This window comes from Channa argus, chromosome 6 (genome assembly GCF_033026475.1).
Source record: "Channa argus isolate prfri chromosome 6, Channa argus male v1.0, whole genome shotgun sequence".
Classification (NCBI taxonomy): Eukaryota; Metazoa; Chordata; class Actinopteri; order Anabantiformes; family Channidae; genus Channa; species Channa argus.
In genome coordinates, this window is record NC_090202.1 from 13774323 (window position 1) to 13799230 (window position 24908).

Here is a 24908-nt window from a genome sequence, read left to right on the forward strand (position 1 = left end):
CACCCCGGTGTCTTAAAATCCCCCCATCCGTCCGTTTCAGGTTGAATTGTCCATCGAATGGAAACAGACCCATCGGAAAAAATCTTGGGCTGACTTCCTCCCCAAAATAAAATATCTTAATGTACAATCTTCACATCCTTCGTATTATTTTGAAAAACCGTACAGGGAGCTGTGTATCATGACGGTTTGACTGTCTTGACGCGGGTCGTCCCCGTCGTAGCTCCCTGGTCTCCAGTGTGGATTTACATACCCTGATTTCCGTGGGACTGGGAAGCGACCAAGGGTGGCGAGTCTTTCAGGAACTCAGGAGACAGCCCCAAACAGCGTACTTAACAAATTAACAACTTGTACCTTAGCCCAAGGCTCCGCTGCGTGATCACCGCCGCAGGAGAAACGTTTAACGTTGCTTTGGATCGTTTCTGGACGGATTATTTTTCTGGACTAAAGGAAAACTGGGAGGGATTTCGGATAAGACGGGAAGCCACTTGAGTTGAACCCGGTTTTAAGGGCTGTGGCCATGGCCGGGGGTGGTGGTGGGATTTCGCTGTTGGGGCCCTTACCGCCGATGTGGTATCACCGGGACCTGAGTCGAGCAGCGGCCGAGGAGCTTCTGGCCCGGGCGGGGAGAGACGGTAGCTTCCTGGTGCGGGACAGTGAGAGCGTCAACGGAGCTTACGCGTTGTGTGTACTGTAAGTATATTTATCGCAGCAAATAAACCTTGGATGTAATTTACGGCGTTCTGTTGTTTTGTTTTTCGGGAAGAGTTTGAGTGAACAGCTAGCACACATGGCTTCAGGGAATAGTTTTTTTTATTAAAGTCACTGCATGAGCTGTTCTTCCAACCCATACAAACTTTTATCATTTGTACGCAGGCCTAAACCTTCCTGCAGCACCACTCTGGCATCGTTTGCTGCTGAACAGTATGTGATTAACTTGTACTAGTTGAAGCCTGCGTAAGCCAGTGCTAAACAAGGTTTCAGTCATACGCATTTGTTTACTTTCTCTTGGAAGGCAGTGAGTGGGAGAAGGAGAGGGAGACTGTTAGTCTGCCCAGCAGTGAAACTCCAGCATGGCACACAACTTTAGGACTGTCCCTGCCTGCCTTGTGTTGGATGTGGTCGCATGCAGGGCTTCTACAATCAGCCAGCGGCGCATTGGCATTATACTAAATGGTTGCAGGAAAAAAATATAAGCATCTATGAACTAGTGAAGCCCTGCTGGTGTTACATTTCAAGGTTCAAATAAGATTAGTGCGTGAATAGTAAGTGAAACGGAATATATGAGCACCAGAATCAGATTTATTGCCCAAGAATGTTAACACATATGGGGGACTTGCTTCTGGTGTTGGTAGGTTTTATGGACGTTTTTAATAATAACTAATAGTAATAAAGACAATATACAGACAAAACAAGAGTGACAGGTGCAATTACTTGTGTACTTAGGGTGCAGTATTTAATTGTATCCTTGTGTCTGGTGATAAAGTGGTTATGTATTAGCATGTTCATTGTCTACAGTACAGCATGGATAGCAGTAAATATGAGGACAGCTTTTGTGTTGTGATTATACTCGGACTCTCAGAGTATATAAAGTAACTGCTAGTCAGATTCTGACTAACAGCTAACCAAGCTTTAGTACAAAGACACCACTGTTGTGTACACTTGAGTTTGACCCACTGACTCAGTGCCCACACAAAAGTAAACAGATGCCTATGCTTCTGATGTGCAGATACAGTGAGTTAAAGACCTATGTCATGTGATTCAGCACCCTCACATTGACTTGACCTATATCTTTTAACCAACAGTGTGTAGTTCTGGGTATGCATGTGGGTTAACAGTCTGTACACCAGCAGTATAAACTGAATTTATGCAGTTTGAAACTTTTGTGTGCCAACTCAAAACAAACAACAGATCTGCCATCCATTGCCATATTAAAAACACCATGTCCACTCTTCATTCTTTGCTATGGTGATTCAGTAAGTCGCTCTAATACCAACAACATTCCTTGCATCCATGCATCACCCGTTTCCGGATTTTTTTTCCTGCCTTCACCTCTCCCTTCCTCTCCCCTTCCACCTTTCGCATCATGGACTTTATTTCAGTTTTCTTATTACACCTATAACTTCCTTTCAACAGTCTTTAGACAAAATCTGTTTACAATTAGTTTTGCTAATGCTATTAATACATTTCTTTAACTAAAGGTGTTGCCACCACATTCAAAAAGGTAACACATAACATGATTACCAATACATAATAATATGGCCTTAAGCTACTAGAATCTTAGTTAAATTACTTTTTTATCTTGCATTGTACACTCCTCATTTCCTGTTACGGATTATAAATAATATTTGTGGTTGGGTTCATGATTCATGGGTTTTCAGGTTGATATGTAAAAGCTTTTTTAACTGAAAACGGACTCTTTAAAACTGACTAATTACTTTACTTTATTAAAATAACAGCAACAGAAAATGGACATAATTTACCCATACATACTGTTTGCACCCTTAAACAACTACACTTTAGTGATTTTTAGAGTTGCATATAAGACAACTATTGATGATGATTAATGATCTTCTAAATAATATTTACACATGTTGACTACCTTTTTAAAAGAAGAGGTCATTTCATTTTGCTCTACATTGTATCATTAGCTTGGTCAGTTTTGCAAGGCCTTCGTTTACCGTGAACTTACAGCAAAGCCTACTGACACCCAAGGGAATGTTTGGAAAATTGTATGACTTTCTTTGATAAAAACCTCTAAGGGACAGGCAGTTTCTTTTGTTCAATAGGTCAGAATGGCTGTACCCACAGAAAAGAAAGAAGAATCTTAAGTATGATAATTTTTGAGTTGAAGTTGTATTGGCCAGGTTGTTATGTTCATCTATCTATCTATCTATCTATCTATCTATCTATCTATCTATCTATCTATCTATCTATCTCTCTCTCTCTCTCTCTCTCTCTCTCTCTCTCTCTCTCTCTCTCTCTCTCTCTCTCTCTCTCTCTCTCTCTCTCTCTCTCTCTCTCTCTCTCTCTCTCTCTCTCTCTCAAAAAGATCAACAGCTTTCCGGTCGTTTCTTCAGGGGTCGCCACAGCGGACCATATTCTGCACGTTGATTTGCCATGACTTTTTATACAGGATACCCTTCGTGCAACAACCCTACCATTTTGGTCTGGGCTTGGGACCAGCTGGGTGGGGCCACACCTGGTTGGGTGGGACTCGAATCTGCAGCCTTATTCCAACCCAATGCTCTACCACTGAGCCACCAGGCCCAAATGCTCCTCCATTTGATTTGCAGCAATTATTTTTCAGGTCTTTTGTTGACCCTCTTCCAACTTTTTTGAGATGTGTTGCTGCCATCACATTCAAAATGAACAATATTTTCCATGAAATGCATTCTGTTTTTATTTAAGTTTTACACATCTTCCTAACTTTTTTTGGTATTTGGGTTGTGTATATATAATTATATTTATGTTAAATAAATGATCTTATTAAATATTATTATTAAATAATATTAATTAGTGTTATAAAAAATACAACATCCGGTTTGCTATATTTAAATTTGTGTGGATGCCTGCAAATTATCTTCATCTAGAGGACTACGAGGTAGCATGGAGTAGGCTTACCACACGTGTATGGAAACTAGCTCATTTTTACTACACAACTATTTTAGATTCCTACCCACAATATGCACAGCCAGAATGTTTTTTTAACCTGATCACAGTTACTAAACTTGACATTTTGTTGAGCTTACCCTCGTGACTTGCATACAAAGACAATTGTACTTCCCTTTTGAGGGTTTTGGAGTCACTAGGGTGTTTAGGAAACGTTTCCACCCTGCTGCTGTATGAAGACTTTTTGTGTTGGTGACTTTACAGAAGTTGCATTAGCAGTGGGACTGACTCCTGGGACAGCTTTTCTCTAAACCTTTGCATTTCACTTCCTCTTACTGTATTTTAGTCTGTGGAGTTTGGGTTTTGTGTATATGTGCATATTTGCATACATGTGTATGCAAATCATTTTGGTATTACCCTTCACTTTATTTTTAGGAAGTGACCATGATGTCCAGCTGACCATTTAGGAATAAATGGAGTGAAACACTGCTGAATGTGTTTGTGTGCTGGAGTATTTGCTATTAGTGCGGTACAGATGATGCGGAGAAAGAGCAAATAATACACACACAAGCCAAAGCACTGTCATCCACGGTTGAATAAATATTTTAAAGATAGCATGCTATCTGGAGCTTTAAAGACATTATGGAATTTCTTAGATAAATTTACCTGTACTGCTACATTGTGGGAGTCATAATGAGATGAGACCACATGCTAATAAATTAAGTATATGGATCTCTGTGTTGATTGCAGGGATACCGAATTGTTTTCTATTTTTCGAAGTCCAGCATGTCTTAACATGTCATGGTTCAGACATGGCCCTCTATGTTTCTCTGTGTTTAATATCTACATGTTTCAGTGAAGGCATTCCTCACCAGGAAGGTGTGTGAGTCCTATGAATTCTTTTTATAGAATGTGTCTTTTTTTATTTAATTTTATTGTAATTAGCTTATGTTGTTTGTTGTTTCTATTTCATTCATTCATTTTTGCATCTAGCTGTTGTACAGCTTCTTTGCTTTTTTGGTACTTAAATTATTTGCTATGCCATGGAATTACCTTTCTCAGTTTTCTCAGTGTAGCTTTGACTCTACAATGCCAGCATGGTGCAGGCAATATTTAGAATTATATGTTCCTATATTGCATAGGGAAATTTAATTAATTATCACATATATAGTGAAGTATTTTTGTGTACTTAACTAAGCGTTGTCAGTGCCAGGACTGAATTGACCTGCAGCACTTACTGGAGGGTAGAGTATATGTGTATATGTTGACCAGGATGGTGGACAGAGTGCAATATGAGGGAGGAAATTTACCTGTTTATAGTTGTTAACTTAAATGACCACATGCAAGTATCCCCTAGTTACAGTATGCTACCATTGAAGGAGGACTGCAGCTGTGTGTATGTTGTACTTGGATGAGATAGAAGAGGTTGCACTCTGAACAAACAAGACAGAGAGAGTCAGTCGGTTAGTCCCCACCTTCAACCTAGACTATTGTTGACGGCAAACATTCTCTGTGTATTCCACAATAAACCCATCTCTCCTTCTCTGAACCCCTCCCGGCTGAAACAATAGTATTTACTCCAGAGAGAATCTCATCAGTTGCCAACAGGAAGACAAACACACAGACACACGCAATCATACTACTGTACACTGCAGTCAGGTCAGTATATGGATTATCTGCCACTGGACATACCGTGCATTGTGTTTGTAAAGTGACAGGGCTGAAGATGCACATAATGTCAAAGTTCTGAAAAACGACTCAATGACTGTACTTATGAAAGCCAGTAGCAAATATTTATCTAGTTTGTATAAATAGTGTCATCAACTAGAATAGAAACAATATTTTAAAGTAAAGTAAAGAAAAATATTGTCCAAAAGCTCAATTTTAAAACTAATTATAGTTAATTTCTAGTTAAAACTCCCCATCAAATACTCATATGATTCGTGGCATATTAAGCTGATATAATGTTGATTCACTTTCTGACATAAGGACAATCATAATGCAATTCATGTACTCTATTTATACAGTGTATATATACACACACACTGTAAGCATGGTATATAAGCAGAAGTAACATTACTAAAGTGTTTTGCATACTCTGTTAGCACCCTTCCTACTAAACAGATGCACATCCATGACACATATGCATCAACAGACATCAACCACAATGTTTGCTTGGCAAATTGAACATTTTGTGTCCAGTCCACTAAACAGACATTGAGTGCACACATGAAAATTGTTCAACTCCAGCTTGTGACTGTAGTCGTGCAGTCACAGTGTCAGCATTGATCAGCAATTGGTTGGGGGTGGGGGAATGCTTGTGGTTGAATCAGAAGTGCCATTCACACTATGCAGTTTGATGTGAACATTGACTTCAAGTTGTTAAAAAAAGATTCAACAAATGACAATTTTCTTTATGCTGTTTTTGTTTGTTATGGTGTTTTTTGTAACTACCATTTCCTCCAAACATTACAATGTAAGAGCTCAATTCTTTTATGTTGTACTGTATCATGCTACTGTAAGGATAAAGGCCACTTAGTGTGACAGACGGCAATAGGTTGAAGCTTTCCACGGCATCTAGCCCCCCTGATTCTTGTACAAATACATATTCACACCCCTGCCAATTAAGCTCAAGTACAAGAGAATATGCGCTAATGTTAAAATACACATAGATACATACACACACACACACACACACACACATAGCCTGAGATAGTTTTTCACTCCATTTGCTCAATTTGATTCGTGACTATGTATTTCTCCTTTTTTCTGCAGGTTTCAGAAGCATGTACACACATACAGGATTCTCCCAGATGAAGAAGGATTTTTAGCTGTACAGGTACAAAGAAGATACACATAATCACACAAACTCTGTCATACACACACACACACACACACACACACACACACACACACACACACACAAACAGTCCACTGAGGTTCACTGTGTGTGTATGTGTGTGTGTGCAGAGAAACCTGTATTTGCTTCAGTAGCAGCTGGCAGGCAGAGATGCTTTTGTTGGCACTGAACTTTCTCTCTCACACACACACACACACACACACACACACACACACACACACACACACACACACACACACACACACACACTTTAACAAGCAGCCTCTTTGTGCTTTTGGCCAGCAGCTGTGGAATCCCCATCATCCCCAGCCACACACACATAAATACATGTGCACACGCACACACACACACAGCATGGTACTTCAGACTGACCATGTGGCCACATCACAGACATCTGTCTCACTGCTGTATGATTTTTGGGGTTAAAGCTGTCATATTGAAGATAGGATGGTGAGATTTTGTATCATGGAATAAAACTTGTTTTGAAGTAATGTTTACCAAAACAGTTCTTCCTGGTTTCAATTATATTTAGACTAGTGGGACATATTTGCTTATACAACATAAAATGTAGAACAATAGGGCCTCCCCAGAGATTTCATCTACATAACTACTTCTAGCCAAGGAGTTTAGATTTAATTGTTATATTCATACCATGTAGAAAATAACTTTCCTTCTCTTCCTCTGTCTCTTGGTATCCCTGCCCATTTCTCTTCCTTCCTGTCACTGGCAGACGTCCCAGGGTGTGCAGCCTAAGCGCTTTAAAACATTACCAGAGTTGGTGTCATTGTACCTGCAGCCTAGCCAGGGTCTGGTCACCACCCTGCTTTACCCTGTGGACAGAGAAGAAACAGCTCTCAGTGATGACAGAGACTACTCAGGTATCTCCAGAGCCCATACAAGCATACCCACCTGTGGTTTATCTCACTTCAAATAATTGCTAGCAACGTCCCAATGTCACTTTTTCCCCGACTGAGTAAAAGTCCTGTACAAGTACTTATATTTTAGCAATCTAATGAAATATGTTTTTAGTTGTTCTTTTCTCTGAACTGTCAGCTGAAGAAATGTGCTGTTTTCTGACATACTGTTGGCTGCACAGTGTTTTTAATATCTTCTTTTATAGACCTGCAGATTTATTAAAATACTTTGGTCATTTCACTCACATAACACTGTATAAATTGACTTTACTGCACCAAAACTGATTGCACATGAAACATACTTTTACTGGCAGTACCACAAGTACTTTTAGTAACTCTTAGTAACTTTTAGTAATTTCAATCCTTAAATCGTATTCGGATGTGCATTTATTAGTGTGACAATATGCAGTCTGCATTACAATTATTTACTCTACTTGGAAGTTTTTATTTAATTGAATCATTGTGAAAGCGAACAGCTGAAAGGAAAAGATTGTGTTTCACTGACAGTGGTTAAGAGAAAAAATACCCTCTCTTATCACAGTAAAAACAGATATCTACAAAGAAATTTAAATTAATTACAAATGTAAAGAAAGAAGCATTAGTAGTTCAACCCCTTTTAAAGTGACTTGCCTAAATCATGACTGGTGCAGCCAGTTTGTTTCAAATGTAACAGAATTGGTAAATTGAGATAAGTATATCTGTTTCAAGTGATTGTGGTATAAACATACTGGCAGCACTTTACATTACAGCTTAAGAATAACAGGGTAATGGTGAGTAATGTTGTGGAAATAATAATGTAATAAAATAATATTCTGTTAATGACCAAAGTAATAGCCAAGTACTAATACTGCATAAACAATGAATCGATCTAGATTTGTTACCTGGAAACACATAGAGTAGTTACAATGGAATAACCATAAAACAGAGCTTATACCACCTCCGAAGGATGTCAGACCCACTGTTGATGTGAACTGTACCATAGGAAAAGATTTGATTTCCACCAAGACAATGAACCAAAGCATATAGTCAAAGCTATGCAAAAATTGTCTAAAAACAATAAGGTTTATGTTTTGGAGTGGCCGAGCCAGAGCTCAGTCTATTAGAGAATTAGTTAATGGACTTGAAACTGGCTGGTTACTCATCATCCCCATTCCGTAAGTCATACCTCATGTAATTTTAGCGGTCGTGTAATTGACGATTAGAATTAAGGGTGTCCTGATACCTTTATCAGTTCCAATATTGCCCTTGTGTACTCATACTAATAAAATCTATCTTATACCCCCACCAATACCTCGTTAACCTCATGTTTTAGGTTAATGACGACAAAAAAGTAAAGCCTTAAGTCTTAATATTCAGTTACTAACCCATATTTTAAACATGTTTAATATTTATGATTACATCTGGGAAAACTGAGGGAGATCTATAGTAACTACAACTTTACCTAAATTTTGCTTTAGATATTTAGATATAGATATAGATAAGATATTTTACCTCCATATTCGTCTGTAGACTATAAGTCTGTGGTGTCTGACTATCCAGGATCTCACCCCAAATCTGTTATATTTTTTTTATAAAACACTGGTCTTAGCCATATTTTCTTTTTTTTTTTGGAAATTCCGTTTTGGCAAGATTTGCAGGGTTGTTTACCTCAGAACCTCTATATATCAGGTGTGTGCTCCTTTCAGTCTGTCAGACTAGAAGTCTGTTTCCATCAATGGTAACAGTGTTTAAGTGTGAACTATCCAGTCTTTCATTGTCTTATTCTTCAGGTGTATCCCCACAACTATTTGTGTCTGACTGTTGTGTCAGTTTCCCTCATCAGCTTATCTGTGTAGTGGATAGATGAGGATTTTACATCCATCCTAGAAGCACAACATCTTTATCGTGTGAAAAAATCTATATTGGCAAATACTTAAATCTAATTGCCATTACTTAACCTGGGAAAAAGTGGTATTGGGTCATCCCTATTTACAATGTGTTGATATTATTTATTAGATAAACTTTTTTAGAAAAACTACAGTTTTTTACCTAATGCAGGGATTTTCATCCTCACACTTGACTGAACAGAAATTAAAAACTGTTTATTGGTGAAAGAATTATTCTCCTATCTATGACATTATTCATGGTCCAAACAGAGCAGGAAAATAAGAGATTATACAGAGAAAAAAAGGCTTGTTCTTTTGTAAATCAGACCCAGACAATAACTATTACTAACTTGAATGATATTGTAATGGAGTGAGTAACAATCAAATACAGGAACTGCCATGTCCTTTTCTGTCATTGTTAGATGGGGAGGATGAGAAGCCACCCCTCCCCCCTCGCTTTGCCTCCACCTCAACTTCCCCTGGACCAGACACACCAACAGACAGGTACAAAGTCTGTATGTTAATAATATTATGTAACTGATAAGAACCAAATAATAAAAACATGACCTGTAGGCTCTATTTAACAAGGTTAATTATGTAGTACTCCCACACAATGCAAAACACACAACACATGCAGACATACAGGATGGATGCTGCTTCACTGTGAATGTGATTGTCATAAAAATGGTAAGTAAAGCTATTACTGTTGCCATAAACAAACATACACATCTTGCAGTAAAGACTACTTACAGCAGTCTCTTATTCTTAATCACTCTTTTACACTCATGTTCTTAAACACACACACACACACACACACACACACACACACACACACACACACAAACACACACATACATTAATGCCCTCAGTTCTCCTTGTGTGCCCCATAGAGAAGGAAAGCCACATCCTGTTGAAAACCACATTTCTCACAGATGATGCAAGGCTTTGATGAAGTGGGGTCTGCAGTTTGTGTGTGCACGTAGATGTATGTGATCAGATCTATATAGATTGATAAAGTTTCTATTCTTAGATTACAGTGAGCTGTATTTCAAAATCATTAGATCACTGTATTAACCATTCTGATATCTCTCTAGCAAAATGTTAAAGAGTTGCAAGACACGCTAAACACAATATTACCCTGTGGTTTTTATAGTGCAGTAACCTTTCTCACACTGTCAACTGCAGGTGAAATCATTTTAAATAATGTCCTCATTTGTCAAGTTCTCACAAAAGGAAGCAAAAATTGGCCATGGAAATTAATTCATGTCACTTTCTATATATGATTAATTAAACTTTCTAAACCAGTGAGGTTTAGAAAGTTTAATTTCCATCTTTTCATCAACACAACACAACAAGCAGGTCTGTGAACTGTAACATACATTCTTTGCAAATTGCAAAAAGCATGTAAGGATTCTGGAAAGTGTGCTGGCTCACTTGGCCAGTGACTGTGTCTGTATGTTTGTGCGTCATTAAGTGTGTGAGGGGGCAGACATAAGTCAGCATTCCTTTTCAGAGGAAGTGTGTGTTTCTTGAAACCCTTACTGCACAGATGCAGCAATCACAGGCTCACACATTTAAAGCTTTACAAATGGAGCGACTGTGTGACTTATGTTCGTAATTTTATAAATTGAATAGAATATGGCAACAACAGAAAGTAGGAGCATGCAGCACTGAAGAAAATAATATAACAATATAAACATTGTGAATGCTAGAAATAATTTATGTAAGACTTTCAAATGTAAAGTCTGAGGTAAGTAATGTTTTAGTAAAATATGAATATGCAAGTAATACTGCAGCTAATTAGAAATCTTCACTGGACTTTATTTGCATTTGTTATAGTGCTCCAGCAGCTAATGGCCTCAGTACCATCTCCCATGAGTATCTGAAGGGTAGCTATGCCCTGGACCTTGAGGCAGTCAAACAAGGTGCCTGTGCCCTGCCTCACCTCAACAAGACCTTAGTGGCTTCCTGCAAACGGCTTAATGGGTAATGCAGACACACCAGTACTTTTGTAGATACACATTTTGCCACAGATACACATACACTACTATGCTTTTGCTCATCATGCAGTTGACATAAGAAAATTTGCACTTTGTGGATGTTAGTGAGTGAGAAGAGCTACCTACTACTTCATCTCTGTTTTTATTTATTTTATTTTTTTTATGCAGTGGTTTTTGTTGCACAGTCAAATCTTAACACACAATCTAAATATGCTGTATAATTCAAATTGTTATCAATCAACAGTTGTTCAATTTACAGACCTAACCTGTATTTACAAAGTATGAATTTAGTAAGATTTTGTTTTTCTTCAGATAGATCCAATATATTTTTGTAAAAGCTTTAAGACAATCTGTTTTTATTTCCCCTAACAGGGAGGTGGATAAAGTTTTGTCTGGTCTAGAAATCCTGTCTAAAGTCTTTGATCAGCAAAGTGCCTTTATGGTCTCTAAGATGATCCAACAGGTACAGCTCTTTCCACCTCTGTGTGTACGTGTGTGGTGTGTGTGCTTACATGTGCATGCTCTTTGGCATTCTGTAATCTCGACTGCCTTTTCATACTGTTATTTTACAAATTTTATTGGATGGACATGTTATTAGCCTCACAACACAGTGGGCCTAACACATACATTCATAGGTTAGTAGCAAACTTGCACATGTGCTTGGCTTATCTGACTTAAGAAACCTAAATAGTATACTTGAAATAATTTATCAGGATACTTTATAATTAATAATAATTTATAAGGACACACGCACACATGTTAATTTGTCTTTGTCTTTGTAGTATAAATTTGGGGTCCAAAAATCATAAAACATATCAGAAGTCTGTGATATTGTCATGTAAACCTGGAATAATTTAAAAAGTTTGTGAATTTAGAGAACACATGCTAAATTAAGAAACTTGTACAATATTCAGTCCTGTGTCACACATGATACACTCATATTTTATCCAGCTCTCTAGACAACCAGTATGACCTGAAGCACATTTTTCTAAAAATAATTCATTTACACATGGAAAGAGTACAGATGTTGCACAAGGGTTGTAGTCGAAGGGCGCAATAAAATACACAATTAGTTTCCTCTTCAGTAAATCACAAATATTAATCTTCCTCTAGTAATCATTGATGATGCCTATCCTTAAGAACATGAATAATGAAGCTTTCACAAAATTTAAGCATTCTGTTCTTTTCAAACTGCAGCACTTAGATGACTTCTGATTGTTTTTCTCTCCATCAGTCGGTGAATCAGGGGGGTGACCAGGAGTTGGAGAACCTCGTGACCAAGCTGGCAGTTCTCAAAGACCTGTTGTCTTCCATAGAGAAGAAGGTACACAGATGGAAGGAACACTGCATTCAGTCATGTTGTCATGTGTAGACATGAGCCAACTCACATGATCCCTTATGTTCTCCCCCTTTAAATTCTCTACTCTACTCTCTTTTTGTGTGTGTTTGTGTGTGTTTGTTTTTCTCTTGCTTTGTGCACTTAATCCCAATCCAATTTTGGGGGGGCCACAGTAAAGCCATTTTTAAAATTCATTTATTTCTTTATTCACTTATCTTTTGTTCTCAATTTGCAATTACGTTTTTACAGTGTTACTTTTACAATGTTATCATTTTCTCAGTTTTAAGTTAAAACTGTCAGACGGGTGATAATTCTCTACCCCACCCTTCTCTCTCTCTTATTTCTCTCCCTTTAGGCTCTCAAAGCTCTTCAGGACATGAGCTTATCATCTCCATGCTCCCCTCCTCCGCTCTCCATGCGCCATAGCAAAGCTATTCCAGTGCAGGCGTTTGAGGTATAGGTGAAAGCTCACATCTACATGTGCACAGATGCAGTACAAACAACATACTTTATTATTGGTTGTCCATCTAAAGGGAGGTCACTATTAGGCTAGTAGTATTAATGCTAAAAACCTACTTAGCCTTAATTTAATCAGGTATGGTATTGGTAGAAATCTCCATTTCGCAAATGTTTTCAGTTTAAAGACAAGGTTGGGGTTTGTATTGTGAAACTGTCTAAGGATGCATTTACAAATTGAAATATTCATATAAAGAAACAATGTTGTTTCACACAGGAAAGATTTCTTTATAGTAAAAAAAAGGCCATAAAGCCTCACTCAGCACATTGTAGGATATTGATCAGTAGAGCTGATATGAGACTGAAGCAATGCTTGTAATAAACTTCCTGGAGCATCATCAGTGGTTTTTTCATATTTTATTGTTTGTCAGAAAACGGAATAATATGATCAAAGAGATTCAGTCGGAATAAAAGTGAACAAGGAGAAGAAAAAAGTAGTGGGATAAAAATTAGGGAGGAGCATGAGGGGAAGGACGTGAGACAGAGGAAGAAAAAGAACTGGATAATTTAACATATTAGCTGTCAGCCAAGTCTGCATTCTCTGTGGTTGTATCCTCTCAGCAGCTTCCTGCTGCACAGGAACAGAAATGCTGCTATGATGCATTGATAGGTTTAAGATGTGTCATCTGATTTGCCCACTGACACAGAAATATTACCGATTTATATTTACATGGTGCTGTATGATTCAAAGTGAGACTGCATTTCTATAACTTTTTGGTGATATTTCTTTAGAAAAATTAAGAACACAGCAATAAACGAGGGCAAAGTCGAGTTTATCAAAACAGAGCTATCAAACTATTTCTGAATTGTGTGATAAACAGAAGAAATTATCAACTGCCATCTGTCTACAAATTTACATATCACACTGTTGAAGCAGAAAGCCTGTTGTGTATGTGATAAGAGGAGGAAAGGGCTGACACATCTACTACTTTTACATTGGAGACCCCTGGTGGTGTGAAGGTTTGATAAACCCTAAAATAGCTCTGTAGCACTCCCTGTCTTCATGATGTGTTTCAAATCCTTCCCCTATCATTTGCTAAAGGTAAAGCTGGATGTCTACCTGGCAGAGCTAACAAAGATAGGAAAGAGTCAGAAGTACACTCTCTCTGTGGATGTTGAGGGAGGACGACTTGTAGTGATGAAGAAGGTGAAGGACAGCCAGGAGGACTGGACCACCTTCACACATGACAAAAGTAAGAAACAGACGGTCACAATAACCTCGACATTACTTAAAGGATACCTTCACTGCTATTCAACTTGCTTCTTTTTGTTCTACTTTGAGTAGTACACATAAATAAATGTCATCAAACTTTCCTCTGACTTTATGTTTTAAAATATATCTCTACTCCTAGCTGAAAAGCGCCTCCAGATGACATAACTTAAAGGAACCCTTAGTTCAGATTATGTCATCTTGTTGCTCACACTAGGTTGTAATTGGGGTCAACTTGCTTTTCCAGAACTCCTACAGATGACGTTATCTGAACTCCTAATGTTAAAAAACCTCTCGGGGTGATGTCATCTGGAGGAGTTTTTCAGCTAGAAGCAGAAAAATATTTTAATGCAGGGAAGTCAGAGGGCGTTAATAACAAAAGCGTTAATATACATTTAGACCCACGTTGAAAATTGGTGAAGTTGCCCTTTAAACATTGAGAGAAATAATCTGTGTGTAATACAGTAAATTAATTAGCAGAGGTGGGAGGCCACTCAGAGTGTGACACATCTCATTGTGAGATGAATTTTGTTAAGGGAATAAAAATCAACATTAGTTACATTTATTAAATAAATGCGACATAGTGCCCCCAATCGACTAATTTCTTTAGTTGAAGTAGTGTAACTACTTAGTAACTTTATAATGGTTGAAATTTTATAATTTTAATATAATTATATAAAATACAGCATGTATGAAAGCCTTCATAATATAGAGAATTTAACTTTACTTTTTTGCAAAAATGTTGTCTAATTTTATTTTCTCTGTTTTCCTTCCTTAACCCTCACCTTCTTTAACCATGTCTATCTATTCATTGACCTTGCTTTTCTTTCCTGACCTTAATCTCTAACCCTCTATCTCTTGTTTGTCTCTTTTTCTGTGTCTGTCTCTCTCAGTCCGCCAGCTGATCAAGTCACAGCGAGTGCAAAATAAGTTGGGTATTGTTTTTGAGAAGGAGAAGGACAAGAGCCAGAGGAAAGACTTCGTCTTTGCTAGTGCCAAGGTCTACATTCACAAACACACACCCTCATACATATATAATCTCCACATGTAAATCACAATATTTTACTATTACATACTTAAACATACACATACCTAAAAGCATTTCATTACACATTCACTTTAAACTGATATGGACATGTGAAATTACTTCATTATTTTTTCATAATCAGGTGGACACTTACAGGGCCAACCTTTGTGGCCCACCTCCATATTGTTATTCTTAGACATCTTTGAACAACTCAGCATTGCTGCTTCTCACTGGATATTTCTCTTTAAATAAAGAAGACATAATGACAAATACAGAGAAAGTTGTCTTCCCACAGCACTGTTTCAGAGCGCTGTAATAAATAACAAATGTTAACAAATGCAATGAAAAGACAAACAATAATTGTCAGTGCTGCTACACTATAAACAGGCCCCTTTGGGAGCCTACACTAAATGATGTGTGTGCGTTTCAGAAGCGGGAAGCATTTTGCCAGCTTCTTCAGCTGATGAAGAACAAACATTCCAATCAGGATGAGCCAGACATGATTTCCATTTTCATAGGCACCTGGAATATGGGTTAGGCACACTCACTCACTTATTTTATGTAATATTTTCTATGGTACATAGAAAAAGGAAGAGTATTGCATGTACTTCTATAACTAGACATTATTATATGTATTATTTTCGTCTTTGTAGGCTCAGTGCCTTCACCTAAGTCTGTAGCCTCATGGGTGTTGTGTCGGGGCCTTGGGAAAACTCTGGATGAGATGGCGGTCACCATCCCTTATGACCTTTTCGTGTTTGGAACCCAAGAAAACTCAGTGTGTGATCGGGAGTGGGTTGAGTCACTGCGAGCTGTGTTGAAAGAACAGACAGAACTGGACTATAAACCGGTGAGAAAAAAATTTGACATTTAGATGTAGGTCTAGCATTTGAATATCAACGTTTTTGATTAGACTAGTCTTATTTGTGTGTGTATGTACTATGAAGACAAGTGTCGGTGCTATGATTGAGGGGGCAAAACTGATAATGAAGAAAGAAGGGGCTATTTTTATACAGTGTATAAATGATGGCTAAATGTTCCTTATAGTTTGATGTTGTTGTTGCTTATTCGACAGATTGCAGTGCAGACTCTGTGGAACATCAAGATTGCTGTGTTAGTGAAACCTGAACATGAGAACCGCATAAGCCACGTAGGAATGTCCAGTGTCAAGACGGGCATCGCCAACACACTGGGTAACAACAGTGCTTAGTCCTTATTCTTCCCTCACACACTTAACATCCTGGGCAAAAGCCCAAAGAAAATATAAACACACTTGGCACTGAAATGGGGCAATTAAATAGATTATAATAGTTTTATTCTGTATGTCTTGATGAATATTGTGACTTGAATGAAGAATGAATCTGTGGTAAAAATGCTGTGACAGTAAAGTCTGTAAACTTAAGTAACCTTAATCTTAATTCCATTAAAGTAAAAAGTTTCATGCTTCTTGATATTTTAGTGCGATTCATTATTACAACCATGTAATTGTGTGTTGCTTGAAATAATGATAGTCATAAGTCAACTATTATCAGTTTTTATAATGTTTTTTTTTGTACTGATTGCACTATATATTTGTTTTGATGATTTTCTAGGTAACAAAGGAGCTGTGGGTGTGTCATTCATGTTTAATGGGACATCTTTCGGTTTTGTAAATTGTCATTTGACGTCCGGAAATGAGAAGATTGCCAGGTACCCACTATCATCCTACACAAATTTTGTGTATAGCTCTACCTGTGAGGGCACCAATATGTGTATTTTCTCAGTTCTTACCTTTTTGTGTTTAATGGTTTCATACTTCCTAACATTTAACTTTGTAGAAACAGACTGCAATGCTAATGCTTTTGGATTGGACCCTTAAAGTCCATCAGAAAACATAACACAAGTCAGACACACAAGTCCATTACTTTTTACCTCTTATTCATGTAATACATCTGATTTTTGACTCCTACAGGAGAAATCAAAACTATCTTGATATCCTACGGCTGCTGTCACTAGGAGACAGACAGCTGAGCTCCTTCGATATCTCACTGCGCTTTACACACCTATTCTGGTTGGGAGACCTTAATTACAGGCTGGACATGGATATACAGGTAAAACAGAACACACACTGACACACGGACATGCACAATATTATCAACTTAAGAATTGCAGCAGCAGTTGATACAGCAATTGATGACACTTCATTGTGTAATTGTGTGTGTGTGTGTGTGTGTGTTGTGTGTGTGTGTGTGTGTCTGTGTGTGTGTGTTGTGCCTGCAGGAGATTTTAAATTACATTAACAGGAAAGAGTTCGAACCCCTGCTGAAGGTAGACCAGCTCAATCTGGAGAGGGAGAAGAATAAAGTCTTTCTACGCTTTGGTTAGTAATCCTTAGCCCACTTACTATAGAGACCAGAGAACAAGCCAAAAAGTTTCACAGGATACATAGCCAAATGTACTGTCTTCTTCTCCTTTTTTAATTTTATTTTGTAGAAGAGTCAAAAAAAACAAGACTAAGATAACCATCCTGTCTCTTAACATTTCTATTTTTTGTGCTATTGTACTCAGAAGTACACAGGATGTGGCTACCTGGCCACACTGGTCCTCCCTGTATGTGTGGTTTTGTTTTCTTCCTTTACTCCAGAAAGATAAATATTTGAAACTTAAAATCAGCATTTTGAGAACCTGGTATTACAGTATATTGGTGTCTCACCTTTGGCCACTGTGGAAAAACTGAGAGCTTTCTCTTGCTTTCTCTCCGTATAAGAGTTACTTTAAATACCATCATTGTTCTGTGGTCATGTATGGTCCACCAGCACAAACTCAGTGAGCCTGTTGTGCAACACAATGCAAGTTTTAAAGGGAGCGAGCGACTTTCTTTTGTTTTTGTAGCATTTTAAATCTCAGATTCATGTATTAATTAGATTTAGTGATGAAAAAATTGTGTGTCTTTTCTGCAGCGGAGGAAGAGATCTCATTCCCACCCACCTACCGTTATGAACGGGGCTCAAGGGACACATATGTATGGCAGAAGCAGAAGGCCACAGGAGTGGGTTTATTGATTTAAACAATTCCCAGGCTTTCTTTTTTGAGTCATCCAGATAATCGCATTATTTATTCTTCTAAATTTCTCTCTATCCCAGATGAGGACTAATGTTCCCTCCTGGTGTGACAGGATCCTGTGGAAGTCATACCCAGAGACACACATTATCTGCAACTCCTATGGTGAGACAAACAGCACAATATAATTGGACACTTTTGTTTTAGTTTAGTGTAACAGAATCCGTTTATAGTAAATTTGTGCATCTGAATTTTGGTAAATTTCACCTCCGTATTCTGGGCCACCATATTGCACACCTAATATGATTGATCAATGAGGAAACATAAGTATATCCGTCTTTGTTTTGCAGGCTGTACAGATGATATAGTGACCAGTGATCATTCCCCTGTGTTTGCTACCTTTGAGGTGGGGGTCACCTCTCAGTTTGTCTCCAAGAAAGGTACAAGTGGATTCATTTAAACTGTCCAGAAAAAAAACTGCTATTTACGTTTCTGTTTTTTTAAAATTCCATTTGTTTAGTTCATTCATACTTTGATTTTGTTTTGGTTCCATGATGTAGCATAAGAGCTTATGGTTTCAGTGCCACTCGGTAAGTACAGCAAAGACAAAGGACCACAATGTTTGATCATTTCACATCCCTCTTGTCAACCTGCTTCTCTCTAGGTCTGCCAAAGTCTTCAGAGCAGGCCTACATTGAGTTTGAGAGTATTGAGGCTATAGTGAAGACAGCAAGCAGGACCAAGTTCTTCATTGAATTCTACTCCACTTGTCTCGAAGGTGAGATCAGAATGCTGGGCCTTTGCAGTGATTCACAGCACATAGAGCTTTTCAGCAGGGTTTCTGTAGCACAAGGTGGATGTAATAAATTTAAATCTGTTTCCTTTTTGTATGATCCCTTCCCCTCCCAATGTCAGGAAGTCAGTATACCTTTAAGCTACAATCCATTTTTGACTTGTGCTGCATCCCCAGCTCCTGACCACTGTGTACTTTGAAACCCAATAGAAAAATCTCCCTCTTCTTCTTCCTTCTTCTACCATTTTTTTTTTTTTGACTTCACACCCTTTGTCCTCCTTCCCGTTCATTCTGCCCTGCATTTCTCTCTGTCTTTTACCTGTAGAGTTTAAGAAGAGCTATGAGAATGACAGTCAGAGCAGTGACAACATCAACTTCCTGCGTGTGGGCTGGTCCAACAAGCAGCTAACAACGCTCAAACCTCTTCTCTCAGAGATCGAGTATTTGCAGGACCAACATCTGCTGTTAACAGTGAAATCACTCGATGGATATGAGTCCTATGGTATAAAGAGTGTTCATGATTGTGGTGTGGCTCTTTGCAGATCTTTGGAAGTGACAAATTGACATTTTTTTTTTTTTAGTCTGACTAACAACTCTGTTTCCACCCCTGCTAGGAGAATGTGTGTTGGCTCTAAAATCTATGATTGGCAGCACAGCACAGCAATTCCACACCTACCTGTCTCACCGTGGAGAGGAAACAGGAAATATCAGGGGGTCCATGAGGGTCAGAGTCCCTTCAGAAAGAATGGGCACCAGGGAGAGACTCTATGGTACTACTATAAGTACTGGAGAATGTTTTGTGCATTTTTGTGTCAAACATTAAATGACCATAAATGGACCAGATTATACAACTTAAAAAAGATGTCATCTTAAGGATTTGCTGACTCTGTGTAATTTATGACATACTGTACAAAGTGTCTCATCTAACTCTTTTTAACATTGCATTTCAGAGTGGATAAGTGTGGATAAGGATGAGACAGGAGGGCCTAAATCGAAAACAACAATGGTCTCCAGAGTGGGGCATGAATATGTCAAGTCAGTATCCTCTGTTATTTTTATGTAGCAGTTGATGCAGGGTAATTGTTCAATGCATTTCTGTTCGATTACATTTTTTAAATATGACAATATATTAAATGCAGTATTTAACCAGCTTGAATATACATGTATGTGTGTATTATATAGCAGATCCCCATAAGCCAAGGTAGGATTAAAATAAAGGTACTGTGAATCGATTTAGAGATTATATTTTACTCAAGTTAAACTGTACAGTCATTTTAAACATTTTTTTCCTATGTTTCTAATAAACTGTGCACTTTTGATTGTAATAATGTTGTATTATACATAATAATCTAATTGATATTTAATAAAATGTATGTATTATTTTGTAATTGGGAAGTTTAGAATAGAAAAAACATTCTCGTCCCACACCTGGAGAACATGTTTTTATAATGTTTAACTTTTAAATGAAATCCCTAATATTGCCACCCTATTTAACTGCTATTCTGTATTTTGTCTCACACACTAACTTCAGTCCCATTCTGTTGTGTCCACCGTACAGGCCATCGGTGGTTCGTAAACCAATAGGAGAGCTGGGCAAGGTCAAGGAAGAGGGAGAAAGGATTAACAAGGAGGAAACTGCTGCAAGGTGCAAACACACTCATGTGCCTCACACAAACTGACCAGCATACACACCCTTAGATTTCACATAGACACACATTTGATTTGGAAAGATCAACAGTCTAAAGTGTAAAGTTTTTAAACATAAAAGGTTGGAAATGAATCGTCCACTGTGTTTTGCATTGGTTTTCTTTTAGACCTAAGCAGGATGCATCAGACACTGACCCATCCATCAGCAAGAACAGCTACAACAATCCCGCCTATTACATTTTAGAGGGCGTTCCCAACCAGTCAGCAGCTGCTCTGTCACCTGAGCTTCTCCCTTCTTCTACCTCCACAAACCCCCAGGCAGCAAAAGCCCCTCCTCCTTTAGCTGGAGCCCGAACCAAACCCCCCTCTGCATCCTCAGGACCAGCTCATCTACGCAGACCTATTGCAGCACCCCCAATCCGTTCCATTAGTGAGGAGGGCTCCTCAGAAGATGATGGAGTAGTTTGTTTAGCTGGGGCACAGGGTGTCGGAGGAACAGTTGGAAACACATTGAATCGACCTCCTCCTGACTTTCCTCCTCCTCCCCTCCCTAAAGGAGCGCTGGATCCTCGAACACTTTACCCAGACCTGGCAGAAGTTAGGATCCCAGTAGTAAGTTCTGTTGCCCCGATGGCACTGGGAGAGAGTTTTAGGCGAGGAGGAGGGGGAGGTGGTGGAGGTGGAGGTGGAGGAGGAGGAGGAGGAGGGGGGCCAGCAGCGTTGGATGACCAATCATGTTCTGTGCTTCAGATGGCAAAGACACTGAGTGAAAGTGAGTTTCCTGGGCAGCCTCCACGTGCTCCCTCCGCACCACCGCCTCTTAGAGGCCCACCGATGAGTTTAGCTTTGGACCCCTGCCGTACCTTCCCTCCCAGAAATCCCATCACAGAGAGCATTGCAGAAGACATGCCAGAGGAGGTAAGCAATTCATCTAAATTCATATTCAGTATGGTAGCTCATTGAAGTTTTTTTGGGGAAAAACCTTCGGAAAGCTTGAGTTTTTGGACCTTTGTTGTTGTTTTTTTCAAGTCGCCCCAGTCAGCTTTTTTCTAGACTACAACTGTTCCCAAAAACAGCTTAAAATAACAAAAGTCTTTTTTTTATAGCCATCCGTAAATTGTTGCATTTTGTGTCTTTTCAATTAAATGTTACATGTGTAAAAAATAGAGCCCTTCCTAAGCTAGTATATCATATCCTTCAATCTCCAGTGACTGTGTTTCCATACGTTCTGTAGAAGCTGTGGTCCAATGGCAGTTTCTAGATTCTGTATTATTTCTCTCCTGTGCAGGCACTTTGGGGAAGCAGTAGTTCATCCTTGTCTGTCGGGGAATCATCAGTAGGGGAGTGGCTGCAGAAACTGGGACTGGAGAGGTATGAGCAGGGTCTTCTACACAACGGCTGGGATGACCTGGAGTTCCTCAGGTAGACACACTTATGCACTCAGACTTAGTGAAATAGTGTGAAAGTACTACCAAAGATTTTGCAAGATGCAAGTGGTTTTAACAGCAGAATCTCTTCAGATTGACTAATATTTATTGAAACTACTTTGAGCATTTGTTTTTTACATCTTGTTTTTCAGTGATATCACTGAGGAAGACCTGGAGGAGGCAGGTGTGATCGACCCCACCCACAAGCGAATCCTGCTGGAGAGCCTGAGACAGCAACAGCAGCAACAAAAATGAACTGCACCACACTGGTCCATACCTGGTCCAAACTGGCCTGGTACCACGCCAGGTCAGATGAACTGAATTAAACTGAGCTGGAACGTACCAATTGATGCCAGACTGTGCCTTTTGAGAGAAATTGCACTCCATTTGTATTGTGAAAAACACTTGTTGAACCAACGTCCATTTTCACATGTACTGTATGTGTGTTGTCATTGTCTTACAGGTGGCCTTATTTAATAATAATCATGTCAGCCATCCAAGCATCACTACAGAATCTCCGGCATTAAACTTAGCATGTAGATGCAGAATGAGATCATTTAAAGTCTTTGGCCAGACAGAATTGGAGATGTTGACGTGTAGAGCAGCTGATATAGATGTATCATTGGTTGTGACCTGCAGCTTCAAGCTATAATTAAAGCACATTTTCCTTTCTTTGTCCTGAGAAATCTCAGTGTAGCAGAATGTTGCCAGAATTTTAAACTTTTGTGAGAAAGCAGAGCTGTAAAAACACTGCCTTTAATGTTCCCCTTCAGTTTAGACTGCTTTATTAAAACTGAGTCTCAGGTTTTTTTCCCACTAATGTTCACAATTGGGAAACTAGATGGAAATTGTTCGATGTGAGAGCTTAATTTCAGTCCATAGAGCAGGCAGAGCAACTCCTGTCCTCTGTGATGAAGGCAGAGAGGAAGTGGTGACATAAAAGGGACTAGCCCTCAGGCATGTCAGGCTGGAGTGAGCCCTCCCCCCCCTTTTTTATTATTATGTGCTTTTTTTGATCGTATGTGACCCACTGTGATTGAAATTTTGGCCTTTTTTGTCTCAGTGTCTGTGCATGTATTTATGGTTTTATGTTATATTTTTAATGATAAAGGGAATGTGGAGCAAACAAGTCCTGTTAGAGCTAAAAGTTCATATTCCACGTTGGTACAGTATTTGAGGGATTGTGTCAGCCATCTGCCTGTGTAATTTGTACCACTGCACTAATGACATTTCAGCTTTCATTTCTGACACTTTCAGACAGTGGTAAATTGGTTACAAAATTATAATTGTGTCTGTAAACACAAGTGGACAAATAAGAGCTGATTTTTTTTTTGTTGTTGTTGTTCTTGGGACAGTATTTAGTTGAGTAGTTGATAAATATGAGGGAATAAGTGCTGCACCATTGAGAAGTATCACTTTAAATATTTCAATTAGAACATTTCTCATGCTGACAATACAAAAGGTTCAGGTAAAAACAAATGTTTTTTATCATTAGGTGAGTAAAAGTTGATGGGCTTAATGTTACATCAGTGTTCAGGGAAAAGATTGATGTAGTCACATCACTAATGGTTATGTTACTTGAGATTTGCTATACCATTATGCTGTCATTGTTTTGGAGAATCCATTTGTTAAAAAAAAAATGATGTTTTTACATCATGTCATGTAGTGTAGGAAAAAATGTTAATTGTATTTTTTATTTTTTCCATGACCTAGTTTTGGGATCGTGACATATTTTGTACATTCAGGAGAAGATGTCGCTTCTGATACTACGTTAAACACAGGAAAACAGGTTTCTGCAGGACACAGATGGCGTGAGGGCACTGATGTAACCAGTAGGTGGTGCTGCTTCTTCATCAACCTCAACAGTAGCTACCCACTGTGGAAACTTGTTGCCAGCCAGGTCATGTTTAGTAACAAGTTATACTTTTCAGTTTGAATCAGTTGTTACTTTATTTTGTTCTGTAAAAATCTCAGAGTTAACACCCCTATTAATGTTCAGACTGCCTATAGTTGTTCTTCATCTTCTGCCTGTTAGACTAAAAGCCAGATCAAAAATCCAACTTACTCTTGTTTTAGAAGATGCTGATGTGTTTTGTGACGACACATTTCCTTGTATCAGTATGGATCCAATTAATCAAACATCCTACTTTTGCTACTAAAATATAAACACCTTACAAAATTATTGGAAATAAATATGACATTTAATGACTTTGATTTTAATAGATTTATCATATTTGAAAACAGTTCCCTTCTTCAAATTTTATTTGTGGCTCAAAAACACTGTTGAATTATGTTGCTCACATATAACTTTAGACTAAGCTACTCATCTTTGTCCCTTTATTTTTTTTAACAGCCAATAAACCAAAATGCAGACATTGTGGCTCTGCCCATTTGGACATTTAAATCTTTATTGTTGTTTTAAGCCTTTTTGGCTTTTCAGTGTTCATAGTAGTGTGTGTGTGTGTGTGTGTGTGTGTGCTTGTGTGCGTGTACTTGAGTTAAAAAAGAGACTTGCCATAGTTGTTTTCTCTGACACACTCAATTTTTATCTTGTTTCTTAATGTAGTCTTCTTTTTTGGTTGTGTTAAGTTAATATAAGTTGTTCACACATGTAATTTGTTTTGTTCTGTTTTTTTTTTTTTATTAAAATCTAATATCTTTC

The 24908-nt window shown here is 38.4% G+C and overlaps 1 protein-coding gene across 1 annotated transcript; it reads left to right on the plus strand.

The window, feature by feature from the left end:
- Window positions 1-52: 52 nt before the first annotated feature.
- On the plus strand, window positions 53-24908 carry inppl1a (inositol polyphosphate phosphatase-like 1a). Its single transcript, XM_067506498.1, has 27 exons — window positions 53-690; window positions 6385-6448; window positions 7200-7347; window positions 9671-9752; window positions 11088-11234; window positions 11621-11711; window positions 12483-12572; window positions 12943-13041; window positions 14146-14296; window positions 15207-15313; window positions 15771-15873; window positions 15994-16190; window positions 16416-16533; window positions 16933-17029; window positions 17292-17430; window positions 17600-17699; window positions 18280-18368; window positions 18463-18544; window positions 18730-18819; window positions 19044-19157; window positions 19498-19674; window positions 19787-19942; window positions 20123-20207; window positions 20731-20817; window positions 20987-21737; window positions 22108-22241; window positions 22399-24908. The coding sequence occupies exons 1-27, from the start codon at window positions 518-520 to the stop codon at window positions 22499-22501; spliced, it is 3774 nt and encodes a 1257-aa protein (XP_067362599.1). The 5' UTR covers window positions 53-517; the 3' UTR covers window positions 22502-24908.